Source organism: Caenorhabditis remanei, chromosome X, assembly GCF_010183535.1.
Source record: "Caenorhabditis remanei strain PX506 chromosome X, whole genome shotgun sequence".
NCBI lineage: Eukaryota > Metazoa > Nematoda > Chromadorea > Rhabditida > Rhabditidae > Caenorhabditis > Caenorhabditis remanei.
In genome coordinates this window covers 2,692,276-2,719,412 of record NC_071333.1, presented here as the reverse complement: position 1 = coordinate 2,719,412, position 27,137 = coordinate 2,692,276, and the positions used below count along the sequence as shown (strand labels likewise).

Sequence of the window (27,137 nt, the reverse complement as noted above, 5' to 3'; positions counted from 1 at the left end):
GCTCAGTGATCCTTGAGCTTTTTGATGTTTCTGTATCCTATCGACGATACCTTTTTCTCAGCGGTAAATGATTCAAACTTGAGATTTCACATAACTTCAAAAAGCAATCACCATTTGGTAATCTGAAAGGTGCACAAGGAGACCATGGAAGGCGAGTCCCTCTTTTTCTTTTTCCTCTCTCCTTCGTCCTTCTTAGTTCTTTCTCTCTCAATGTGTACCTGGCAGCATGCCAAGTCGAAGTCCCTAGTTGTCTGTTGTTGCTTGGGTGCATAGGAAGGAATGTAATGACCGAAATGGAATTTATCAGGAACAGGTAGAAAATGAGTTGGCATCAGGGATGTGCGGAACTAAACATTTCAGAAATTTCGAAACTTGGAAAAATTGGGAATTACTCTTTTCCGAAATTCCGCAAATTTCGGTAACTCGGTTTTTCAAATTTTTCATAGTCAAAATCTATGAATATGCAGAAAAAACTGAAAATTCCGTAAACTTTGACACAGGTGCGTTCTGGCACCGTTCACGTGGGCTTTGCAATAATTTCTATCGATTTCGTAAAAATTCAGAAATGAAAAATTTCCGAAAGTTCCAATAAAAATTCATCAATTTTCTAAACAGTTCCTGGGAAAAATGCCGGAAATTTCAGAAAAAAATTTCTGGCACCATGCCAACAAGGCCACTTCTGATAAAATACACAAGGAGTTGATAGCAAAAGGCAACGTAATTAAATTCCTGTTTCTCTTCATTTCCGTTCAAATCTCTACGCCCTCATGAGTACTTCTGTTAATAGCTCCGATGAAACATGGAGATCACAAAATAGATATTCATTTCAATTTGAACAGAAATATGGATTGAAAACATAGAAGGCAGATCCCTCTACTTCCTTCCCCTTCAGTCTTAAAAGGCTACTAACATTTCCTCTCCTATTAGTCGCTTCAGCACGGGAGTCAACCAGCTCTCTAAGTTCTGCGTCGTGTGCGTAGGCTATCCTTCCTAAATGTGTTGCGCAACAATTTTCTAAACGAGACATCCACACGTGCAGGTGCTCCCCGAAAGTGACTGTTGCGTCACTCATTCGATGACGTAATGATGAGTTCGGGGACAACGAAGATACTTGTTTCCGATTCAACTGACCCCCCATGACGCAATTACTACCGTATCAAATCTCTAAGAAAAAGGTGCTCGAAAATATCGAAGTTTTGGACTTCTCGGCGCTTTCTAAATAACTTTCCTGGACTTTTGAGTACCAAACATCATTTATTTATTTTCCGAACACGAAAGTAGCCTGTAAGATATCCAAGTTGTATTTTTTCAGTTGAAAATTATGTACAATCTTTAAGAGGATTTTACGTTATCTCTGATTGTCCCACAACTATTTTGTACGAGCCATCCCTAATGTCTTTCCTGACTAATTTTTGTACTGACACCCTTTGTTTGTCTCAATATTTTTTGAATCATGTCTTGAAACTTTGTGAAAAAAAATTAATTTAACATTTATGAAACATCGTAAAAATTTCAGCAAATTTCAGCTCACATTTGGGCACCTACCTACTGTACCATACTTGCAACGGGCCGGGCCGGGCCGGACCGATTTGCGAATTTTCACCGGCCCGGCCCGGTCGGCCCGGGTCACAGTACAAAAATTTGAAAATTTGAACTTTGTTGAAATTTTTTTTGATTTTTTTGCAAAAAAGTCGAATTTTTGACTATGTTTTTATATATCGATAAAACTCAAGTGTACATAGGATTTCTGACTATTTTTGATGAAAATTTCAAAAAATTTCGAAAAATTTTCTGAAAAAATTGTGCTCATTTTTTGACTCCGGGCCGAGCCGATATTTTGCAAGTATGTACTGTACCGGCGAGCTGGGAGCTATCAATGGGTTACTGAAGTACATGTTTGTAAAGAAATGTAGGCCCTAACGTCTTTACAAACTCTAGGCCCCTATGTACAATGACGATGGTCGAGTCTTACATAGCGTTTTATAGGAAAATCCTGTTCCTCCCTCCTCCTTTCTCTTTCTCTCTCTCTCCTTCCAAATTCCATGTTTACTTGGCAGCATGCCAAGTCGGAGGAGACTCCCTAGTTGTCTGTTGTTGCTTGAATGCATAGGAAGAAATGTCCTGACAGAAGTGGAATTTATCAGGAACGGATAGAAAAATATTCAGCCTTCGTGCTTAAAATATAATATATGAATGAAAAAAACCTCGGCAGGAGACTAAAAATTGATTTTGAGAGAATTTGGTAGAAAATGCAACTAGCATCATAGCCGTCGGTTACTGGTTGGAAAAAATGGAATAAATAAACAATCTTAATGGCATTTATCCTGAATTAGTGGAAAAAGATTAGACAACGTGATAACAGATGGGGCACAGGCTCCGCGCCCACTTCAACATTATTGAAAAAAAACAGTAAGCCAATGAGTGAAATTGAGCGGATTTTTGTGCAAAAATCTCATTGAATTAATAACCAAAAACGGGGTGAAAACGATAAAAATTAAAAATTTTAGGCGGAAATATGACTATTTGGCTTCGTGCCAAAAAAATTGAGTTATAGGAAGATACTGTAGTAAGGGTAAATTTTGATATTAAATAGATACGATCCATTTCAATTCGATCAGAAAGATGCAGGAAGGTCTTAGAAGAAAGATCCCTCACCTTCCTCCTTCTTTCTCTCATACTTTCCTGTCCCTCCGCTCTCAATGTGTACTTGGCAGCATGCCAAGTCGAAAGGGACAACCTGGTTGTCAGTTTTCACCGTAATATTTTGAGGAATTTTAGGAAAGAAAAAAGTGTTAAAGAAAAAATAAAATTCGATTAGTTCTAACAAAAAATTTGATTAGTTCTAACAAAAAAAAACATCGTATGGAATGAAGAGAAGGGAATTCGAAGTGAATTCGGAGTATACGACAAGGGGACAAGAAATTGGCACAGTGCCAAACGGCTGGATATAAGTAGGATGTGATAGGTGTAGGCACCCAACGACTATGATGAGAGAGGGTGAATATGGATACTCGCTCTCACCAACAGTGTATAGTTGAACATGGCTAGCAAAAATTTGGTAGATTTGGGAATAAAGCGCTCCTGAGAAGATATGGAATTGGCGGAATAGATTTTTATTCCAATTGGTGGTTATTGAAAGGGACTAACTCCCATTTTCGAGAATCGGATAAGTTCTTTGGTACCATGAAAACATCTGTGCCATCCGCTGATTAAGGCGTGATCTGAAAATGATATTTGTTAGAAAATATTCAGTCTGCAGAGTTTACTTTAAACCTTGATAGTGATAAGTGTATGGTTTCGAGATCGCTTGGAAAAATTCCCCGAAAAATTGAACGAGACATTTCTCGAGAAAGTATCGAGACTTTTTTGACCACAAAAGTATCGAGACTGTCTCGATACTTTTCTCGAAAATTGATGGTATCGGGACACGGAGTTTAGATTATTTCCCGATAAATCAAACAGTACTCGGTGTGTTTTGAAACCGGTCATTTCGCAACCGGACACTTCGAAAATGGACGACTCGCAACCGGAAATTTTGAAAATCTCTAATTATTCGAAATATTTTTTTTTTCTGATATTGACTGGAAATTAAGTTCGAAACGAGGTAGTGTGCACAAGAGGTAGAGTTTCTCTGACGCCAGACGGCGCGCTCTATCGAGGCAGCACCGTACCAACCGCCCCTCTCTGTTTTGCAATCTTTCTCTCTCCTTCTCGTTTTTTTTGAATTGAATTTAAAGGACAAATAATCAGGTTGATGATTCAGAACGGAGAACAGTAACCTTTCGTCGTCAGAAAAACTTGTTCAAAAACATTCGAAACATGTTTTCGCAATGTTTTTCGTAAGGTCATTTTTCGTAAATCTTAAAATTTGACTATCGTTATTTATCGAGAAAAAAAGAAAACATACAAATATAACAACTTTTAAAAAAGTAGTAAAAATAGGAGAAGAGAATATAATAAGAGGAGGTGAGGTAGAACCAATATAAATGATGAAGAGTATAAGAATGAGGAGATCCATTATGATGTCGGCGAGGAGAGCAATGAGAGCTTCAGAGCCCGTCTATTCTTCAATGAAGGGACCACAGTTGGTGGTGGAAATGGTGACGATGGTGTCGGTGGTGGCGATGGTGTCAATGGCATGGCAGGGAGTGACGGTTTCATTGGTGTCGACAATAACTGAAAAATATGAATTTCAAGTTTAAATCTCACACTAGGTTTGCCTTACCGAGAATCGACGAGTGATGATCGGGGTGCATCACGAACAACGGACGTTGATGGGCGGAGACATCACGGCGTTCTGGAAATGATAATTGATAAGGCGAATCTGAGAAAAAAAGATGTGGAAACCAAAAGCTAACTTCGACTTCTCCAAAAACTAACCATTCAACAGATCAATGTTGTTCACCGCGCACTGATTGATTCTGAGTTGAGCCACTTGGTCTGAAAATTTTTTATGTGTGTTTGATAGATTTTGGAATCTTTCTTACTTTCCAGCTCGTTGATTTTTTCAGACGCATTGGAGCACGTACGTAGGAAGTTGTCCCTCTCCCTCTCCATTTGCTCTTTGAAGTCCTCTGAAATATTTTAATTTCAAATATTATCTTACATTGGAAGTAACTCACTTTTCAATTGGGTTATGTAATTCTCATATTGATCATTACAAACCGCATTGTACTCGTAAAGATCCTTTTCCATTTTCATGTGCTCGAATTTTTTTTCTAGACGAATTAGTTTTGCTGAAATATACGTGAAAATTAGAACATTCATCTTTTCGAATGAACAATCTGAACTTACCTTTCAGCTCCTCATTTTCAATCTCTTTTTGTTTCATTTTTTCCTCGAATTCGTTGATTTGGGAACTCAACTTCTGTTGAGAATCTGAAATTCAGAAATTTAGTCAAGAAATCTACATTTGGATAACTTACACTCATGACTCGCCTTTACATTAATTGCAATCGATTCGATTGTTTTCATTTGTTCCTGGGTGGCATCTGGGACTGAAAAATGAAATATATGTGTACGAAGAAGATCAAAAATGTAACTCTCGTTGTTTTCAAAAACTGAAAAGTAATGACGAATTGACTTACCTATCTCTTGAACGAATCGATTGAGTTCATTGGCATAATAATGCACGGGGATCGGGCAATCCGAGGTGAATGGAGCAGCAGCGTGATGCATCGTCTCTGTGAAAACATTGTTTTTAGTTGCTACAACTTTAAGCGGAAATTCGTAAACAAGATAAGAAATAAAATGAGAAATTGTAACAACTAAATTAAGAGTATGGGTGAAATAGAACAGATATTCGCCCGTGTGTTTCAAAACTCTCTCTCTCTCTCTCTCTCTCTCTCTCTCTCTCTCTCTCTCTCTCTCTCTCTCTCTTTCTCTCTAACTCTTTCTCTCTCTCTTATAAAATTAGAAAAGCAGTGATCACATGTCTAAAAAGAATTCAAAAGAAGCACAAAAACGACGAGTATTACAATGTACAAATATCAAGGACGTCTCTGATTCTCTCTGTCTCTCTCCATCTCTCTCACGTGACGACTGAACGTCTAGTCACTATAACCCATACCGTCGCGCTCGCTTCTTGTCTGGCCAGTTGAACCCGCCGATGTTATTTGGTTTTGTAAGAGTAGAAGCAGGAAAACCGAAGGACATGCAGTGAGAGAAAAACAGAAAAATCCAAAATACATGAGTGGCTCATGTATGTGTATGAAAGAAGGAGAATCAAGGGTCGTGTATGTAAAAAAAAAAGGACGGACGGAATGGTAGGAGGCTCTCTCTGTAGGGGCGGGGCCACACAGTCTCAGGCAGAGCGAGGGAAACGTATGTGGGTGTTGGGTGAGAGAGCAAGGACTGATCTGGAGACCCAGATTCAGTCCTTGACAGGAGTTGCATCTGTAGCATTCCTGTCCCCTGTTATAATGGTATAACATGGAACAGGAACGCTGCTTCATCTCTAAAGAAAATGGTGGAGTATGAGGATGCAGGGGCGTTAGATAATAGAAAAAAAGAGCAAATTCAATGGGGGTCAATACAAGAATAACAAAAATAAAGCAAATTTAAAAAAAGAAAACGCGATTTGAGTATAGAAATAATGAAGCATCATGTTGAAAGCTTTAAAGGTGGAATAAATTGGTATTTTTAAACCTCTTCCCCCCTTTTTTTCAAAAAACATTTGACTTGCGAGAAGTAAGATTATTTGTTTCAAGATTCTGGAAAAAAACGCAGAGAATCAGATACACAGCAGAAACTTTTCAAACTACCCTAGTCACACAAAATTGACACCTGGTCAATTTTTTCTAGCAAGCTACAGTAGATTTTGGTATCAAATACAGTACCGCTCAAAAGTGTATTAAGTTTTGCCTTTTTCAGTTGAAAATGCCCAACTTTGAGAGTGTATCAAGGTAAAATTAACTGTCTTACAAAATAACTTTTTATGAGATCGAAGAGACCAAGAGTAGAGCTTCATTTTTGTAGTTGACAACTTTTTTGTATGAACACTTCCTAGAAAGTTACATATCGACAAAGTACTTTCTCCCTCAAATTGACCAGTTTACATGCAAAATAGTGTAATTTTTGAGCTGTCGTCTTAAAATGACCATAACTCTCTAGGGAGTGTCCGTACAGAAAAGTTGTCAGCTACAAAAATGAAGCTATACTCTTGGTCTGTTGTTCCTATAAAAAGTTATTTTGTAAGACAGTTAGTTTCACTATGACACACTCTTAAAGTTGGGCATTTTCAACTGAAAAAGGCGAAACTTACACTTTTGAGCGGTACTGTATTTGATACCAAAATCTCAGATAGATGTAAGGACACCACAGAAGGCAGATTTCTGTCCTTCCTTCTCCTCCCTCTTTCTCCTCCTTTCAGTCTCAATGTGTACTTGGCCGCATGCCAAGTCAAAGGGGGCATCCTAGTTGCCTGTTGTTGCGTAGAAATGGCAACGAATGCACTGGTTGCAAAGGAATTATTAAGGTCTAGTTGGGAAGGACATGGAGTCATGGAAAAAGAAGAATATTGGCTCCGCCCAGTTCTTAAAATATGAGTTGATGACTTCATGAGACAGCGAATGAATGTGCTTTTTTTTAATTCGTAAAAAAAAGGGGATTTGTAAAAAATCGTTAGAAACAGTAACCCAGCGAGGAAATTGAACAGATATTCTTTTGCAGAAAACACGCTGAATTGATAATTGAAAACAATGAAAAGTTAATATGTTAGGCTGAAATATGAACACTCGGCACTGTGCCAAAAACTGAATTATAGAAAGGTACTGTAGGTTTAGGTACATTTTGGCATTAAATAGGTACATCCATTTCAATCTGATCAGAAAAATGCAGAAGATTATAAAAAAACACCCCTCTCCTTTTTCTTCCTTCCTTCCCGGTCCCTCCATGTTTACTTGGCAGCCAGCCTAGTTGGAGAGGAGTCGGAGGTGGTGTCCTAGCAGTCTGTTGTTGCTTGGATGTATTCATTTCCACCATTATTCCAAAATTTTGATGGATTTCACGAAAGAAGAAGGTGTTACTGAGAAAAGAAAATCTGACTAGTTCTACCAAAAGGACAAGTCTATATCAGCAAAAAATAAAGAGTGAAATGATCGATCAACGTCATGTAACGATAGCTGTGGTCAACAGAGAAGAAAAATCAGCTTGATAACGCGAAACACAATATTTGACTATAGAATTGAGAATTGCGAACGAAAGTTGCTACGAGGGACAAAAAATTGGCACTGTTCCAAACGGCTGGATATAGTTAGGTTGTGATAGATTTAGACACCTAACGACAATAATGAGACAGGTGGCAGGAACACATGGAAAGAGACGGAATGGAATGGAATAGAATACTTGTCCCCACCAAGTGCAGTTAAAAATGGTTTGTAGAAGGGTGTGCACCAGATTTTTCCTGGATGCTAAAAATGCTTTAAAAATCCGTGCACAGAAATAGTATGTTCTGATCCCTAACGTATTTGAAGTCCCCACCAAAATCCATTCAATCTAAATCAACCTCTAATCTAAATCTAAAAAATCTAAAAAAAAATCTAAATCGTCTAAAATCTAAATCGTCTAAAATCTAATCTAAATCCTCCGCCTTCTCTCCATTTTCTCATTTTCCTTCTCCGTTCCCCATTCTCCTGTTCACTCGACACTCCCATAGACTTTTATGAGCGATAATGAAATTTCTTTTTTGGTGAATTTGAAGAGTCAAATGGCAATAAAATCAGCCATTCACTGTCAATTATCTCTCGTTTCATTTTGTTAATGCGCTTGAGAATGTAGGGTGAATTCTCAATAGATATAGTACTCGGATGGGTTACGGTAGGGGCAGATGCGAGTTGGCAGTTGGAGAAAACTAAAAATGAATTATCATGTAATCCAAAAAAACATGAATTTTCAATTGTCATGTGGGTTTTACCATAATTCGAATTTTTCTGAAACTTGCTTGTTGAAAAATGTATTTGAAGCTAGATAGTACCAGAAAGCGCCGAAACAATCACCCCTCTCTATTTCTCACATCTCTCTCGTTTTTTTCTAAATTTGAATGACGAATGGTTATGTTTACGATTCAGAACGGAGGAGAGTGAGTCGTCAAAAAAACTGTTTCGAAAACATTCGAAACATGATTTCGCAATGTTTTTGGTTAGGTCATTTGGCACCGCTGCCTCGCGTACACTATCTCACTGTTGATGAAGAGAAGTAACCGAATTTAATATACGGGGACGGTTTGGTCTCTATTTAACTAAACAAGAGAATAAGAAATAATCTTCTAGTTTGGCTCTTGTCATTTATTAAAAATATATATATATATACAATTATAACAACTTTTAAAAAGGTAGTAAAAATATAAATAAAAAGACAATTAAAACTCCAAGTTCGCCGATCTCATTTTTTTCTCCATTTTCTTGGTGCGGAACGGCTTTACAAATGGGTATGTCGGCCATGCCCATAACTTCTCCTTTTGGCGAGCTATTGTTTGCGGTTTGCAAAACCTTGCTTTGCTGCTCGGAGACAGTCCCGGATGATGGTTGCTGCAAAAAGAACATTGATTTTTGTATACGTAAAACATCAATAGAACTTACGATTCAAAATAACACGGCAGTTCTGCAGTACCATTTGTGAAGCTCCATCCTTCTTCTTTTTCGCATGCTCCACAACTTTTCTCTTCCTTTCTTACTTCTTGTTTGGTCGACTGAACTCGTCACTGTCGCTCTAAAAAGTATAATTTGTGATGTGTTTGTTGGATAATTCAATCGGAATCCCATATTCGAAAAATGTACTTACCATGACAGTGACAATCAAATAGAAAATTAGAATTTTGAAAAAATAGTAAAACAGGGACCTCGATTCCGGTACAAGGTCGAATACAGTTGAAAAACATGAATCACAAAGGGAAGAAGATCATCATGAAGGTAACTGATGACTATCCATAGTCCTCACCGTCCTTTTATACTGCGGAGGGGGGAGGAGTCCCTCTCTTTTCTCTTTGTTCTGGTGTCGGCTGCCTTCTTTGCGGGAAGGTGTCGCTTGCTGTTATGAGATGAAAGGCCTTTGGGTCTTTTTTGAAAATCCCTGCCAGCGCAACTCTTTTTCCACAGATTTCCCGAGAATATATTTGGGCCCGGCCCGGCTCGGCCCGTTTTGAAATATGTCTTGAAAAAAGTGAAAATTTGAATTTTTAAAAAATTTTTTGAATTTTTTTTGAAAAAAAGTATAGTTTTCGACTATAAATTCAAAATTCAATCAAAAGGTATTATGTGTGATACTTTAAGCACTTTAACTCTGAATATTTGAAATTTTTCAAAAAAGTTTGTGAAAAGTGAGTGCTCATTTTTGAACCCGATTTTTGACAAGTCTGCAAATATCTCATTCTGAAAAACTCATTTATTTTTATGGTTAAATAAGAACATTGATATTGTCATACAAGCAGAGAAAAAATAAAGTAGTGGCTAAGAACAAATGTCCATATGTGTGTCTGTTAGCAAATATGCATATTCAATGTAATTCGTAAAAAACCTTTTTCAGAATTTTCCAAAGCGGCTACCATAAGAATTTTTGCAAACTTTCCTTGCGTGAACTTCAAAAATCACGTTTTTTAGATTTCAAATAATTTTATGCATTGCTCATAGAGAGATCGTGCCAGACGGTGCCGTACAAATCGCTCCTTCCTATTTCTCTTTATTTCTCGATTTTTCTGATTTTGAATGACCAATGATTATGTTTATTACTCAGAACGGAGGACAGTGACCTTTTCTCGTCAAACAAACTGTTTCGAAAACATTCGAAACATGATTTCGCAATGTTTTTTGAAAGGTCATCTGGCACCGCTGACTCGCGTACACTATCTCACTCTTGATGAAGAAATGTATACGATTTCAATAGACGGGGAAGGTTTGGTCTCTATTTTACTGAACAAGAGAAAGGAAAAAAAAACCTTCTATGTAGTTTGGTTCTCGTTTTATATTCAAAAAACAAAACGTACATGTGTTTTTGATTAGAGGAAGACATAAAAAAAGGAGAGCGGTGCAGGAGAATAATACTTAATGCTACACTAGAATGGAATAACTATCGATACGAATAAAACAGTTCTATTCATTCGTCTTTGATGTGAGTCATATTGAAGTGACGTTCCAGATGATGTAGTTGCTGGAACTCCTCCAAGCAGAAATTGCATCGAAAAGCATTCTTGTGAGCATTGCTCATATGAGCATGGAGATCTTTGACTTGTGAGAATGAGAGTGAGCAAATGACGCAGCCAAACGGATTCATCATTGTTAATCGAACGCTACACGGGATGGGTAAGGTGACTCCTCCGCCTGAAAATGGAAGTTTTGCAGAGGGCTTCTTAAAACTGCCTAATTTTTCTACCGACCTTCTCCGAAACTATTTTTGATGGTCGAAAAATGAATAAATGCTTTGATCGAGCTTACCATTAGGTTGACTACTCGAATTTCCATCCTGAGTTGGACCGCGTGCTTTTTCTTGTTTGATTGGCATATTCAGATTCAACAATTTGTTCGTCTCTTTACTTCCAAATAAATGACTTGCAGTTTTTGATGCACCGGTATCTTTCTGGTTCAATGGAAGGAATCAAAGCTGTGCGAAATTTTTGGAAAAATTTTTTTTCGGTTTTTCGGTGGTTTTCAAAAAATTTTGAGGCGAAAACATTTACGGTAAAAAAAATTTGCAGTGCAAACTTTTCGAAAAAAAAAATCGCAAATTTTTTGGATATTCCACCTGAATTTAGCAAAATTTAAGTAACAAAAATAGTTATTTTTGATTTTTCCAGAAATTGTTCTAACTTTGTACTCAAAAACTGGTTTTTGGTGATCTATCTTCAAAATACTCAAGTTTTCATACTAATTCAAGATTTTGGTCTTTGTAAAACATTTTTTCAGACAGTATTCTTGAAATAGTTTTTCGTTGTTTTTTTCGGTCAAAAGTTTTTTATTTTTGAAAATTTTTTCGCACAGCCCTGGTAGGAATGTAGCAGATTTATTTTACTAAGGCATAAGTGGGAAAATTAATAAATAAAAGAGGCAAAAAGGGGAGGAGTGAAAAATCAAGAATTTAGGTTTCGGGAGTGACAACAATTGCTGCCACAGCAATCGTCGTTCACTAATTACATGCAAGTAAGAGATTCTTTATATACTGCATTTGGCGTCACGTCATCTGTCTCCGTCTCCCGATATAGCATGATTCTTCGTCCGGTTGGGTGTGGTCACTCCGCATTCCATTCTCGTTTTTCTCTCTTGACTGTGTCGATAAGAAATCAAATAGGTGTTTGATTGGCGCCATTTAAATTAGCCTTGGCAGAAAAAAAAGATGATAGTGTCCGGCGGTCGAGAGATGAGAGGAGGAAGTCGTCAGTCGAAAAGGATGATAGGGTCAATTCATCAACGTGGACAGATTTGAGCGGAACTGAAATATTCGGAAATTTCGGAAATCTGAACATTTTCGAATTTTATTTTCAGACTCGGAAAAATTCCGAATTATTCTATTTGGAAATTCGGGAAATTTTGGAAAGTCGGTTTTTCAAATCTTTCATAGTCAAAATCCAATAAACATGCAGCAAAACCTAAAAATTTTGTAAATTTTCTCGGAAATCGGAAATTTCCGAAAGTTTCGAAAAAAGTCGGAAATTTCGGAATTTCTGATTTCTGTTCCGCATATCCCTGATCGGGGGCAGAGGTTCTTTATCTAATGTCCATTAGTTGCGTCATCCTGGCGCAACACTCGGGGCTTTTCTTTGGGAGTAGATGATTTATTGAATTTAAAAAAAAGCATAGTGTAAATGAAGATTAGAACTGTGGAAAAGAAGGGTTAATAAGGAAAGACAAGGCAAAACTATTAATCTAAATGTAAGTTTGAAAAAAAAAGAGAAACAAGACAATTTTTGGAAAGAATATTCCAAGATCAATAATAGACAAAAATAATAATTGACAGACGGGTCGACGATGTAAAAGAATGCAGAAAAAGAGTGCGGAGGTGCAGTGACGGGAGAACACAATTTGGCTCGCTGGTAATAAAGGAAGTAGGGAATGTGAATAGAGGGAATATGGAATGTCAGATCTTTGTGAGTCGGGAAAACATTATATGGACAGAAAAAAGATAGAATTAAAAACTTCGATACCTCTCCTCCTTTTTTTACCACTGCACATATTCTGTGTGAGGGAAAGACCTGGGCCAACATATATGTAGCTGTTATTGACAAATGGGTAGGCAAGGGAGAAAAAAGAAGGAGAGGTGTGTAGAGCACATAGGGGGGGGGGGGGGATTAAAGGAGAAGTTCGGTCTCTATTCATTTTTCATTCAGTGCCGTCCAAACAAGTTATTGAAAAAATTGCCGATTATCTCAAATACGTCTGGGATGATTGGAACCGGCGGAACCTGAAACAAACACAATTAATTATTTAAGTTTGGATTTGTTTTTAACTTACCGAACCGATACTGCGCGTTGTCTCCTGGCGGCGGACCATGGGGATCGGTGTCCCGCAAACAATTTGCTGGTGGTCATCTTGGTGTTCATCGTCAGAGCGATGCTGAAAAAAAGAACTAGTATTTTCAATTATTTTTCTTGGTTTCTTTCAACTTACAGGGATCAAACGGATTTGGGTGAGCTGGGCCGCGAAAGTCACGCGGCGGCGGCCTCCGACGCTCAAGGCCCGTGGTCTGGCAGCCAGCGCTCTTCTCGCAGTACGTGGCTGAAAATTTAAAGTTGATGAATTCAAATTGCCGTTTTTTTTTCAACTTACCGAAACGCTGCGGCCTCTATTCTGGCGTCGTAGAGCGCCAGCAGCCACACGCTGGCGTCTCGCGACTGCTCCTGGGGGCTGAAAAATTGTGATTCAAAAAAAATTTTGTACAAACTATATTTGTCAAGGCCCGGCTGTTTTGGCGCCTAAATTGAAATTTTACATTTTTTAAATTTTTTTTAAATTTTGGAATTTTTCGCAAAAAAGTCAAATTTTTGACTATCATTCAGAATTAGAAAAATTTCTGAAAATTCATCAAAACTCGGAGCCCTGTGGTACAAACTCACGGAATAATTTCTCATGATTGGGCGTGGTGCGCGGGATGATCGGCGCCGAGTGTGGGCTCCCGCAGCTGGAGGAGCTGCGACTAACGGAGGTTGGATCACGACGGTTGCCGGTTGTGGCTGAAAAATTTAAAGTTAATCAACTCATATTTACGTTTTTCCAGCTTACCGAGACGCTGCGGCCCTTATTCTGCTGTCTTGGGGAGGCACCAGTCACACGCGAGCGTCTCCCGACTACTCCTGGCGGCTGAAAATAAAGATTGATGAAAAAAAATTTTTTTTAGACAAACTCACGGAATAATCTCGCATGATGTGGCGTGGCGCTGCGCGGAATGATCGGCGCGGAGTTGAAGAACCCGCTGGAGCCACAATCGCCACAGGGGCTGCGATTGGCAGTGGCTGGACGGGTACGGTGGCCGCTGGTGGCTAAAAAAATTGAAAATTGAATTAAACTTCGACTTGGTTATTTTATTTTTCCAACTTACTGTGCTAGCCAAGGCCTGAAGGCTCGAGGTCGCTCGTCTACCCCATGCAGCTGGCGGCTGAAACATAGAAAGTTATGAATTCAGCTTCACATTTGCCTAGTTTTTCACTTACAGAGTAATCTCGGTTGATTACTCGCCGGACTCGAGAAGAATGGCGGGTGGATTTGTAGATTGGTGAGTGGGAAGGCATCGTTGTGTTGTAAAAACTAAATAAAATGGAAAGTAACGGAGAACGGAAAAAAACTAATGAGAGAGGGAGGGATAATGGTAGAAGAGATGTTAAATTTGTCTAAAATTTTTAGTTTTTGATAGAAATTGTGTAGGGATGTGCGGAGCGGAAATTGGACCAAGTGGAGAGACGCAGACAATTAGTGCGTCTCGTTTCTCTGCACTCTCCTACTCTCTACGTCCTAATTTTATAAAAAAGCATATTTGGACGGGGTGAAGAGATATCGAAAGGGTGAAAAATGATAACATGTAGGAAATTTCAAGAACTACATTCTTGTTGTTAACAAATTTTGGTTAGCTTCGCCCACTTTTGATATAGAGTGGTTGGAAAACAGTTCAACTCTAAGTTGTTTTACTCAAAAATCGTTTTTAGTTGTTTTGACTTTAATCTGTGACCATTTTCCTATGAAAATCCACAAGAACTCCTAAAATAGATAAAATAAGATACCATTTATCAAAATTCTTATTTTTGAGGTTATTTCGCTCTCACCAACTTCTAAGCGGTGTATATCAATAATGGGCGGAGCTACCCAAAATTTTTCAGAAACAAAAATATAGCTCTTGAAATTTCCCACATTTCATCACTTTCCACTTTCTCAATGTCTCTTCACCCCACCGAGATATGCCCTTTCGGGCATTTGTGGCGAGACGCAGACAGTCAGAGCGTCTCGTTTCTCTGCGCCTTCGTACTCTATACCTCTTTATTTTTGGAGGGAAACTATTTTTTCCGAAATTTATATTTTCCCATGATGATAGCAAGAACGGAAATCAGAAATTCCGAAATTTCGGAAATTTCCGATTTCCGAGGATTTTTTCGGAAAAATTGTTTTCCTAAATTTTCGAAACTTCGTATATAAATTGATGCAAAACTAACGCGAACGGTGCCAAAAAGTCACACCGGAGTTGAAATTCAATAAATTTTTAGTTTTTACTGCATATTTATTGATTTTGACTGAAAAGTTTGAAAAAAAAACCGAGTTTCCGAAATTTCCGGATTTTCCGAAAACAATAATTTGGAAAAGTTCCGATTTCCGGAAGTTCCGAAATTTTCAGGTCTGCACATCTCTGGTGGTATGTATTCTGATTGCGCAAATTTGGTTTCATGTTTCCTATTATTTTCAAACACTACCCAAAATTAGTAACAGTTATGTGTAAAGCTCATTTTCAAAGCAGACGGGGAAAATTATCAGAGAATTTTACGAACTTTTGATTTCCGAAAAATCTAAATATTTCAAACACCAGGTCGCATCACAGAAAAATCCCTGGTGGTTTATGTTTTCTCTACAAAACTTATCAAATGAACAAAAAAAATCGGTACTCTATTACAATGACAAAAATCCCTGCCCCTATCGAGAGACAGAAGATCGATTAGAATAGTTGGAGAGTGTTCATAAGCTAACGCCTTGCCCATAACATAAGTCCCGCCCACAGAGTATCGGGTTACACCCGACACTATCGAGGAGACCTGTACGAATGGCTGGCGAACGGCTGCGAGGGGACACCGCTACTAAGCCACGCCCCTTGGCACCATGCCAAGAAGTTTTCTGACCCAGAAATTTTATGTTTGAGAGGTGTGAAATGAAGAGAAAAAGTTGATTTTGTCTATTCCAAAATTTTGCATTTGATAAACGTGCACAATTAGAGAAATGTGGTTTCATATCATTTGCAAACTGATAAAATAAATACGTGTCAAGGCCTGGGGGTTAAGCCCGGCCCTAATGCCCGGCTACTTGGCGCCAAAATTCTAATCGCGTCATATTTTCGACTTTCATTCAGAATTAGCAAAAATTCTGAAAAATTATCAAAAATTATCATTTGAAACACGATTTTAGTTCTCAAAAATGTGTAAATTGAAGTTTTTCTATCGCTTGTTACGTCTTTAAAGTTTCCGATTTTCCAACTTTTGCAGGCACGGCTCCTCTCGATTTCCACTTAAGGAAGCTTTTTCAGAAAGTCAGACAATCAGAAATCATGCGCCCAATGCACTATACAAGTAAAAAATCTCCCACCCCTCTTCCTTCTGTCGTTCTGTCCAAGTTGTGTTTGTCCGAATGTCCCTCTCATCTGTGCCCTGTCCAATGAGAGTCAGAGAGAGAGAGAGAGCAGAAATGTGTTAGCCTGCTCGTTTTTTGGGAAGGTATCAAGTATCCTATCCCTGTCCAAAGGCGCGCATTCAAACGACCCCCGACGAGGGTGTTAATTTGTTTATACGAGTGTCTTATACTAAGCGATACACTTGCTTCTCGGTAAAGGTCACCAGACGTTTTCTTTGATTTCCGCAACAGTACCCCCTTCGCTCTCTCTCGCGACACAAAAACATAATGCAGGTGTTCGCGGTGTCACATCATCATAACACATGTTGTTTGAAAGAGAAGAGAGAAGGAAAATGCGCAGGGGAAAAAGTGGGAAAAGGGTATCGTAGAGTGTAGAGAAGCTGAGGTTCTGTGAAAAAGAGAGAGGGTACTGAGGAAAAATTTACTAAGGAAAAAGAAAAAAGAAAGAGACCAGATTGCAGAAAATAGAAAGAAAAAAAAATAGAGCCTATTCTGATTAGATCGAGATCCCAAAAACATAATTTTTTGAATTTCCATTCAGACTTCTGTTCCGTTATACAGTTGATGAAGAATTCGTGTAAAATATGTTGATCAAATCGCAAAAAATGGGTGGACTCAATGTTTCATGTTTGACATGTTGCTGTTTTTTGAACTTGTTTCAAATCCATGAAGTGTGATCTTCCTTTTGATTAAAATTTTTCGGGTTTTTTAAAAATTATTAATGTGAAAAAAATATGATGAGAAAAGGGAATGTACAGTAACGGACAAAAATCTATCAATTTTTGCTGTTTTCAGTTGAAATTGCCCAACTTTGAGGGTGTGTCATGGTAATTCTGATTGACCCATCAAATAAATTACTAATAAATCATAGAGATCAAAAATAGAGCTTTATCTTTGAGGATCGCAATTTTTTTGTACTGGCTCTCCCTAGCAAGTTACGTATCGACAAAGTAATTTCTCCCTTAAATCGACCAATTTCAGTGCAAAATAGTGCGATTTTTGAGCTGTCGTCTTAGAATTACCATAACTCACTAGGGCGGGTCCGTTCAAAAAAAATGAAAACTACAAAAATGCAGTTCTAATTTTAATCTCTATGATTTATTAGCTATCTTTTTGATGGGCCAATCAGAAGTACCATGACATACCCTCAAAGTTGGGCAAAATCAACTGAAAACGGCAAAAATTGATAGATTTTTGTCTGGTACTGTATTGTATTGAGGCTTACTAACATGTTATTCATGATTTTGATTCTACAGTACCCCTCTGGCTTTCTTATTTCTTTACAGTATCCTCGCTCTTTTCCCGCTGTACTCTATTTTTTGCAGTCCGGTCTCCCCCACTCCCTCTCTCTCTCTCTTTTCTTCCATCATCCTTCTTTTTCTGTATAATGTCCTTTCTTTTTTTTTCTACATTATCCCCTTTTCCCTCTTTTTCACTTCCCTTCCCCAACTCTCACGTATCTACAGTATTCTCTCTCTATTCTACAGTAACCCTTCTCCCATTTTTCTCCACAGCACATCCTTCCTCTGTTGAAAGACTTTTTGATCACTTTTACTGAAATGGAGAAAAGGAAAAACCTTCTGGTCTGTCTCTTTTTTTATTATTGAGAAGAACAAAAGTACCAAAAACCTTAAACATTATTAAAGACATGTGGGAAAAGACAGAACCACAAAATGAGGGCCATACAGACGAAAAGGGCAATGAGGGCTTCAGAGCTTATCTCATGCTCCTCCTGTTGGAGTGGTGGCGGCGGTGGAGTCGGTGGTGGTGTGGGTAGGAGGAATTCTTCTTCTGGGGTCGGCTGAAAATGAAAAATAAGAATTTCAATTCGTAAATTGACACTAGATTTGTCTTACCGAGAACCGACGAGGGGGAATCGGGACGCGTCTAAAGCAACGGACCTTGGCAATTGGCGTCATGACGATGGCGATGTTCTAAAAAAATATAGTGGTGAGAAGAACCTGAGAAAAAAGCGAATATCATAAGATCCAAAAGTTTTAGCTAAAAATAGGGTAACAAGACCAAAGAAGCTGAAAATTGACACTAACCCCTATCAAGAGAATATACCGTAAAAACCGTATTAGAACGACACCTCCAATAGAACGACAGCAAAATTAAGCTTCGAAAAATAGAGCGACAACCTATAGTTTAGTGAGGTCACCGTGACAAGCCCGACCTAAACCATAAGTCCTGCCCACACAAGTATCTGGTTACACGAGACACTATCGAGGAGACATGTATGAATGGTTGTGGTTGACAGACAGCTGTGAGAGGAAACCGGATAATAGCCACGCCCTTTACAGTTACGGATTAGCATAATGCCAACAAAATATATTTTGATACATAAAATTTTTTTTTCGGTATGAAAAAAAAACAAAAAGAAAATAATAAGGTTGCAGTGCGATTGATTCCTGATAACAAAAACTTAATTGTTCACAATTTTTGTGAATGAAAACCGTGCTTCAAACAACAGATTTTTCCGACGACGGTTTCTCAGTCGCAACCGAGCAGAATGTTTCAAAAATCCTTCAAAAGTATAGCTAAACGTCCGAACTACAATTCATGCACGCAAAAATTCCATGAAAACGTTTCTAAGCGCGTATAAAAGGTTCATTTGAAAACTCAACTAAATTAAACCGCACTCTCTCTCGATTTCTATTTGAAGAGGCCCTGGGCAGAGGTGGGCGCCAATTGAAAAGAGTGAAACCGTGCTCTGTTGCTACGGAAAATATAGAAGAGAGGAGGGAGGAGGAGGCACTCCTCGTTTGCAGCACTCTCTCGTCGTGCAAAAAAAGAGACAGGGAAGAGAGGAAGTGGTGAAACTTTGATACGAAAAGTGCAAAAACTATCAGCAGAAAACATCTTCTTTCGATTCATGGAAAAATGATAATCATTATTCTGAACCGAAACATTCGAAAAAAAAGTCAAGAAAAATGAGCTTTTCGGAGACAAAAATTTCGAATTAGTATGAAAACTTGAGTATTTTAAAGACAGTTCTCTAAAAACCTGTTTTTGAGTACAAAATTATCATTTTTCGAAATGTTTTTTCGAAAATTATCCGAATATTTTTTGATTTTAAAATATCGTGTCTTACTATCAGTGAGGAAAAGAAAATACTGTTGTGGGCTCTCTATCAAGCGCACAGATCTTTTAAAATGTCAGGAGAAATTGAATGTAATGGAGTTAAAGAAATTGAGAGATTTGAACAATTGTAAGGAATATTCAAATTTCTTGGACGACCTTGTACTTTGACCTAGTGACATTTATTTATATATATTTTATATAGTCTTCACAACACACCAATTCACAACACCAGCCGGTGCTCTAGTGCATCGAACAAGGCCAGTACTGTACCATTGGGTCATTTCGGACAAAAATACCATGAATACCAGATTTCCCTAGTACAGACCTACTCCTTTGAAGCAGTTTTTTTTTGAATATTTTTGCTATTTTGTTAGCTTGGTATTGCCTTTTCCCTCTCCGGATCTGGTACGCTCTCTAGGATCTTGGTATCCCATCGGGCAATATTGGGAGTTTATTAGAGCATATCTAGGACAGTTCTCTAATGCATTCTTCCTTAACAGCACTATTTCCTAATCCTCTTTACAAGACTCGATTCCTCTAGTCACTGACCTTTTCTTTGAGCCCAGACGCTATTTTCCCGATATCTTCGCGAGGCAATCTGTGTCTCTCGGAATTGAGAGAAACTATTAGCTCGGCACTGTTCTCACAACTGCGCTCTACCGAAACCGCGAGAAGAAAAGGGAGACTTGGCACGTTGCCAGAAGGAGGCATCTGCCAGAATTGAAGAGGGGAAGGTACACCACTACTCCAACTTGCATTACGGAATCTCAAGTAACCACAAAATTTGAATTTGTCCACTTTTTTGAATCTTGCGATTAGATTCTAGAACATCTAACTGAGATTTAAAACAATCTCAGTTAGCCTCAGCAAAAAAGTTAGCCTCAGCAAAATCTCACTTATGTTAGCCGCAGCAAAATCTCCGTTAGATTCAGAAAAATCTCAGTTAGCCTCAGCAAAAAAATTAGCCTCAGCAAAATCTCAGTTAGCCTCAGCAAAATCTCAGTTAGCCTCAGCAAAAAAGTTAGCCTCAGCAAAATCTCACTTAGCCTCACTAGGGAAAGATCTCGAGTCAAGATGGAGTTAAATGTCGAGACCTATATGGTTGGAAAGAAAATCGGCTGGGATTTCCAAAACTATTTTCAAATTTTGCTAAACGCTTCCAGGAACCGAGAAAACTAAGCTCAAAGTTCAAGCTCTGACCTCCATTCTTAACCATACAAATCGTTCGAATGGGAGGTAAGGGAGAGCTACTTTCTTCACTCCCCCGATAATCCACGTTTCCCAACGGTTGGTTGGTCGAGTGGGTAAGAGGTTGGGTTGTGGTGCTGGAGGTCAGGGTTCGGTTCCTCTGGACGCTATTCGTTTTTTTCTTTTTTTCTTTTTGGATTTTCTGTTTTTCTGGAAATGGATTTTATCTATTTTTATGGGTTTTAATGATTTTTTAACAAAAGAATCTATGGAAAAATTGACTTTATTAAATTAAAAAATTATAAAACATTCAGGCATATTCAACTATTTGGGCACAGATGGGGGTTTATGATGGCCAAGTGAGATAAACAGAGATAATCGTCACATCTCCCACAGTGAAGAAAACATACATTATCACATCCATTGACTGCGCAGATTTGGAGCTCTACCCCATTGCATAAGTATTTGAGTGGACTTTGGAATGGAGTGTAGACATCTATGTAACCGCTTCTATTCCATGAATATTGGGTGAAATCTTTGAATCTTTTTGAACTAATTTGGTGGAAAAGCACCGAGACCATCGTTATTTGGTTGTTTCTTTGTGCGATGACGTAGTCGGGGTAGAAAGCAACCGCGTGTGAATTGAATCTCTTCAGGAGGGCCTGGAAAGTATGAGTAATTTATTTATACCGAATTTCTGCTTTTTCATACCTTCCATGGTCCATTCCAGTAGACGTCAAGTGGCTGAATCATTGACGTACAATGTGGTGGTATGTTCCTGATTGTAACATCTGTTCCCGGTGGCAAACAGCTTCTGATCTTTGCATGATCCTTGAATGGAGGCCAAGAATCGAGAAGCAAGAACAATTTCTTCGGAACAGATGGGATGAAGACACAGGAAGTCAGGAAATCACACATCAACTCCTTCGTCATGATATGGGATTTAGCAGCTCGAACTTCCAAGTTTGGGGTGTGGGGAATAGGCTGGGATTTTGGGAATTGACCAGTAGGCTCCGACATAACCATGTATGCCTTCGGTCCCATCGTGCCATCGGCGAAAAGAACCGGCATGAAGGTGAAGGAGTGAGTGAGCGATGACTTGGCCTGAACGGAGCGAACCACAGTCTAAAAAAGTTAATTTTTATTTGGAGTTTATATTCTAACAGTGGGATACCTTTTCCCCTCCAAAAGCCAGGCTTCTTGCTCCGTGGAGTTCCTTCTGAATCCCTGTTTGATCACAATTTAGGATCATCGATGGTGAGAATTGGGGCATTTCTTGCCGAGAAGTCTTTACAAACTCCTTCGATTGTTTCTCAAGTTGATCCTGGTTTAACATGCACCTCTTTGTGACAAACTTTGTGATCCGCCGGGAAACAATTCTGAAAATATACCAATAGAAATGATGTTCTAAAATCTGAATTTACCTCCTACTCGATTTCCAACGAGTGATCCATTTATGACTTGCAAGAAATCCGACGACGTTGAACTCTTTTCTGTTCAAGTCTAGAGTCAATGACCGCAAATCTCTGTCGTGAAGAGTGAGGCCTTCATTTAGTCGTTTCTTGACTTCTTCAAAAAGACGATCAGCCAGAATGGCAAGAAGTCGAAATCGGTCTCCTTTGTATGAAGCTCCTTCGTTCTCAATATCTCGTAACTTCTGGAGATGATAGTTGGTAGATAGCCAACGGAAGCGACTGTACATTGCTTGCGCAGTTCGATGTCCTTTTGAAGTGTCTCTGTAGTAGGATAAGGCTTTCTCAACATCTTCTTTGTTGACCCATCTGTCCCCGAATCGGAAGGTTTGGTTGGGAGAAGCATCATCACTATCCAATGCCTGGAAAACACATAGTGAAGATGATAGTTGCACGGTCTCCCAAAGTCCGAGTAAGAACTGCAAGGAAATTTTCGATCTCCCCTCCCGAAACGAAAAATTTGAGAAATTTGCAGGTCTAAAAGTGAATTTTTTAATTTTTAGCGTGAAGCTAAACATGAAAAAGCCACTTCAATAAAGGTTAATGTGGTGAATACATCAAGGAAAAACACTTATTCTTCGAAAAACCATGATATCATGTCTTTTGAGTGTTGCATTTGATGATTTTACACAAAATTTATTGGCGAATTCTCGGCTTCAAACTATATCCAGCCCACTATTTCTTGACGTTTCGACCTTTATTATAGCTCAAAAAATCCGCAATAAATAGATCTTAATTTATTATGGATGGGTCACTTTTTTGCCGAATAAGTTTCGAGAAATAATGGAAAAACCGATTTTTCAGGCCAAAACTTCGATCTGTATCAGGGCCTCTATTTTTGCTCTAAAAATAGTTTTATTTTTTCCGAAATGTTGCTTTTGCCTTTCTCGTTATTTGTTATGGACAAATTTCACTTTTTATTTCCTTTATTGTTCGTAATTTGAATAAAATCAAAATTTTCAGTTGAAAAATTAATAAAAAAATATTTTTGACTACTGTAGCGCGCGGCCTTTGCGCTCCACTGAGAACTTTCGCTTGCAGTTGTTTTTCGGGGTTTGGGAGACTGTGAGTTGATTGAAAATCCAGATTAACTCACATCAAACTCTGGTGCTTCCCAATCAACATCTTCTTCAATCTCGATCACATCTTCTTCTTCAATATCCATTAATCCATTTTCCGCTTCCAGAATGAGACCAGCTAGTCTATTGGCAAACATCGCTTCTTTTCGAGATACCTCTGGATTCCCGGGAATGTCCCCATATTCCTCAAATTTCTTCAGCAGACGATGGAGAACGGTGACAACGTGGAAATCCATGAGAATAGTAGGAAAAAAAAATGAAAAAATGCAAAAATAATCATAAAATGAAAGAAAAATCTGCCTTAAATACCCAACTAAATATCTCTGCGAGCCGAGTTATGAGCTCTTAAACTTTTCATATGGGCAAGCTTTTTCACATGGAATTACAAATCGGACATATATACGCCATTACTCAGTTAAATTTGTGTTCCCCAGCGGTTAGTTTAAAAGCGAAAAGTTTAAAAGCTCATAACTCGGCTCACAGAGACATTTAGCAGGTTTTGACTGCAGAAATGGACTCCTCGTGGTCGAAAGTACCTATGACCAAATTTATAGGTCGTTTGAAAGTGGCGTCTCCAAATACTTCCCTTGTCAGCAAAATCTCAGTTAGCCTCAGCAAAATCTCAGTTAGCCTCAGCAAAATCTCAGTTAGCCTCAGCAAAATCTCAGTTAGCCTCAGCAAAATCTCAGTTAGCCTCAGCAAAATCTCAGTTAGCCTCAGCAAAATCTCAGTTAACCTCAGCAAAATCTCAGTTAGCCTCAGCAAAATCTCAGTTAGCCTCAGCAAAATCTCAGTTAGCCTCAGCAAAATCTCAGTTAGCCTCAGCAAAATCTCAGTTAGCCTCAGAAAAATCTCTTTAGGTGTGTTCTGTAAATTATTGCATTTTTGTCGACTCTCTGAATCCCCACTTCATTGTCACCCGTGTCCCCCTCATCTCTTTCCTTCCCCCTTTTTCCCCTGCTCCTCGCTTATTATTCTACAGTACTCAATAAACATATATATTCCAAATACCACTGAACCACCTGCGCCATTCAAAGAGTCCTCATCCTACAGTGACCTCTTTACTTAGCGTCAGCAAAATCTCAGTTAGCCTCAGCAAAAAAAATTAGCTTATCTTGAAACAATCTCAAATTGTAAAAAAACCAGTTACATTTCGCAACCATACGGCATCAGAAGTAGTGATTAGGGGAATCGAGACGTTTACTATTGAGAAGTAGAGGAGATTCAAAATGGGAATCTTCACACAGTTTCCTTCGATATGAAGTGTCTTGGCCTTTTCCCATTGGACAGACTCACTAAGGTCTTTGAGGTTCCACGGTTTTGGAATGTCTTCTTCAGCGACATTAAAAATACGAATATCTCGCAACTAGTCAGAATGTAAGTGTTAGACCACCATCACAACAATTAATTTGGCTTTTTTTGTTTTTTATAGAGAATAATCAACCAAATGCGGTTGGTATAATTAAACCTGATATGCGATCTATATACGATCCATATGCGCCACACGTTTTCCGCCGACCGCGCGTGGACCCATATGGACACATCTAGGACACAACCCTGATTCTTTCTAGCTACATTTACGCTACCGTGCGATTACATATATGATCCTCAGCGGCTCACCTGTGTTTACCAATCAAGAAATTGTCAACCATAAAAATGTAGTTCTCAATACACGGATAATTTTATCTGTGATCAACTTTACTATCCATTTCCAAACAGCCGAGATACACTGCCTTAACCTCCTCAAAGGAAAGACGCGCTGGCGTTCCATAGGCGCGTTTTTCTTCCGTTTCTCAATGCCATACATTGCTTGCTCGTATACCAATCAAGAAATTGTCAACTTAAAAAATGTTGAGCACAATAAACGAAAAATCTTATCTGTTGACAACTTTCTTGTCAGCGTTCAAACAGCCGAGATACACTGCCCTATCGACATCGAAGGGAAGACGCGCTGGTGTTCCATAGGTGCGTTTTTTTTCGTTTCTCACTGCCAAAGATTGCTTGCTCGTATACCAATCCAGAAATTGTCAACTATGAAAATTTAGATCTCAATACACGGATTTTTTCAACTGTTATCAACTTTTGTGTCCGTCTCCAAATAGCCGAGATACACTGCACTAAGCTCCTCAAAGAGGAGACGCGCTGAGGTCGTATAAACGCGTTTTTTTTTTTCCGTTTCTCACTGCCATAGATTGCTTGCCCCATAGATTGCTTGTTAATCGAGAAATTGTCAACTATAAAAATGTAGATCTCACTACACGGATTATTTTATCTGTTACGAACGTTGTTGTCCTTTTCCAATCAGCCGAAAAACACTGCCCCAACCTTCTCAGAAAGAAGACGCGCTGGCGTTCCATAGGCGCTGATTGATGTATCAAATCCATACCCTTGTTAATTCAAAACAAAGAAAAAGTCGTTTTTTTTAATGAATCGCGGGACCTGTAGGAGAAAAGAAGTTTGTAGTATGGTTTTTTCCTCGTCACTTCAACAGCTGCGACTCGTGTCGAAATTGCGGTCCCCAGCGGTTTCGGGGATAAAAGAAAACAATATTTCTTCAAAGAAGTGATGAAATCTTCTGTTTTCAAGGCGCGAACTGTTCTAAGCATCTGAATATGTTTTGAGAAGCTGAAAAATTATACAGATTTATTTTCATCTGGATACACCAGGAATTCTATTTATTTTAATGTGATTAATGGTACATGATGATGGATAATTATAAGATGTTACACGATGATAGATCATTGAATGATGGTGACTATAAGATGGTACATGATGATAGATTATTGTATGATGGTGACTATAAGATGGTACATGATGACAGTCATTCGAAATAATGAACGAGTAAACTCTGAAAGAGAGTAAGTTTAGAGAAATACAAGTTTTGGGGAAAAGTAAGAAAAGAAGAAATTAAGTAAGCATCACGGGAAAAGAGAAGAAAGCTATTCACAAGGTTTTTAAATGACTGAAAAAAAGTAAATCTATGAAAGTGAATAAAGAGAATTATTTTAGATGAAATAATAAATTTTAAGATGAATAATAAAGTAATACTGTAGATAGAGTTTAATCAATGAAGACAGCAAGAATGAAATTGATCTAGTTTTTCTTGAAGAAATCGTGATTGAGGAGTTCTTCAACCGTTGGTCTTACATTCCAGTCAAGAACCATAGCGTACTGCAAGAATTCGAACAAGTGATCAGCGTGATATGAACGTTTGAGGCTCATCAAAGGTGGCGTATTTGGTTCTGCCTGTCCGTTATCATAAAGTTTGAGAGCGCCACGAACCTTCTTGCCTCTGGAAAAACAAGTTTAGTTTTATTTTATAGTCACAAAAGTGTGTATTTTGTCAAAACAATGAGCAAACACAATTGATTTCAGTGTTTTAATTATTGGTTTTTTTGTTTGTATTCACTCACCCTTTGATTTTCGCCACCTCATCCCATAACTCTGCTGTCATTCTTTGACCTATCCCATGCTGCAGGTTTCGGAAATACTGCACTTGTGGATGATCGGCGTGGTCAGGCCAGTATTCGTCAGTGCATGTATACATCTGAAGCATCATGATACAGAAAGACCAAAGGTCTGAGCATTTGTTGGGACGTCCTTGTACTCGATGTACTTTGTACATCTCCCACTTTCTTTTCCCCGCTCACATCCAATATGATTCATAGGCTTTTAGTCTTGAATCATTCTTTCTATCTGTTTTAATTGAATTCCTTCACCCACACACTTTCTGTTTGGCTCCGCCTCTGCCCAGTATAAAAGCAGAGGCGAGAGCTCATCTTTTATCTTTTAATAAAGGTTTAATTACCCAAGTTTTTCTGGTCTTGTTTCAGGCTGCTGGGTCCATGCCACCAATTTGACATGTCCAATTGTTCTCTGTCCAGTCCTCGAGTTCCGTGGTCAGCTGGGTTGTCTTCTGTTGCCACGTGTCCGAATTGCACTGGAATCTGTTTGTCCTGGATTGCTTTGGTGTCCTGATGGATCGACTTCAATCGGTTGTTGATGAATATGCC

At 38.6% G+C, this 27,137-nt stretch overlaps 5 protein-coding genes across 5 annotated transcripts; all 5 read right to left on the bottom strand.

Annotated features, from left to right (window-relative positions):
• Nucleotides 1-4,060: 4,060 nt before the first annotated feature.
• GCK72_022532 (uncharacterized protein) lies at nt 4,061-5,178 on the bottom strand (the record flags this gene model as incomplete). Its single annotated transcript, XM_003096631.2, has 8 exons — nt 4,061-4,176; nt 4,226-4,297; nt 4,381-4,440; nt 4,488-4,574; nt 4,623-4,736; nt 4,795-4,878; nt 4,926-4,997; nt 5,088-5,178. The coding sequence occupies 8 exons, from the start codon at nt 5,176-5,178 to the stop codon at nt 4,061-4,063; spliced, it is 696 nt and encodes a 231-aa protein (XP_003096679.1).
• A 5,409-nt stretch (nt 5,179-10,587) lies between these two features.
• Nucleotides 10,588-10,992, bottom strand: GCK72_022531 (uncharacterized protein; the record flags this gene model as incomplete). Its single annotated transcript, XM_003096593.1, has 2 exons — nt 10,588-10,811; nt 10,926-10,992. The coding sequence occupies 2 exons, from the start codon at nt 10,990-10,992 to the stop codon at nt 10,588-10,590; spliced, it is 291 nt and encodes a 96-aa protein (XP_003096641.1).
• A 1,815-nt stretch (nt 10,993-12,807) lies between these two features.
• GCK72_022530 (uncharacterized protein) lies at nt 12,808-14,209 on the bottom strand (the record flags this gene model as incomplete). Its single annotated transcript, XM_003096627.2, has 9 exons — nt 12,808-12,885; nt 12,936-13,037; nt 13,092-13,199; nt 13,251-13,328; nt 13,538-13,654; nt 13,704-13,781; nt 13,829-13,960; nt 14,020-14,076; nt 14,132-14,209. 9 exons carry the CDS (start codon nt 14,207-14,209, stop codon nt 12,808-12,810), a joined length of 828 nt encoding a protein of 275 aa, XP_003096675.2.
• A 3,722-nt stretch (nt 14,210-17,931) lies between these two features.
• On the bottom strand, nt 17,932-23,360 carry GCK72_022529 (uncharacterized protein; the record flags this gene model as incomplete). The annotated part of the gene is made up of 7 exons (XM_003096588.2): nt 17,932-18,102; nt 18,158-18,235; nt 20,984-21,235; nt 21,285-21,698; nt 21,748-21,952; nt 21,998-22,407; nt 23,142-23,360. The coding sequence occupies 7 exons, from the start codon at nt 23,358-23,360 to the stop codon at nt 17,932-17,934; spliced, it is 1,749 nt and encodes a 582-aa protein (XP_003096636.2).
• Nucleotides 23,361-26,217: 2,857 nt separating this feature from the next.
• On the bottom strand, nt 26,218-26,671 carry GCK72_022528 (uncharacterized protein; the record flags this gene model as incomplete). Its single annotated transcript, XM_053734885.1, has 2 exons — nt 26,218-26,416; nt 26,538-26,671. The coding sequence occupies 2 exons, from the start codon at nt 26,669-26,671 to the stop codon at nt 26,218-26,220; spliced, it is 333 nt and encodes a 110-aa protein (XP_053578451.1).
• Nucleotides 26,672-27,137: the final 466 nt, after the last annotated feature.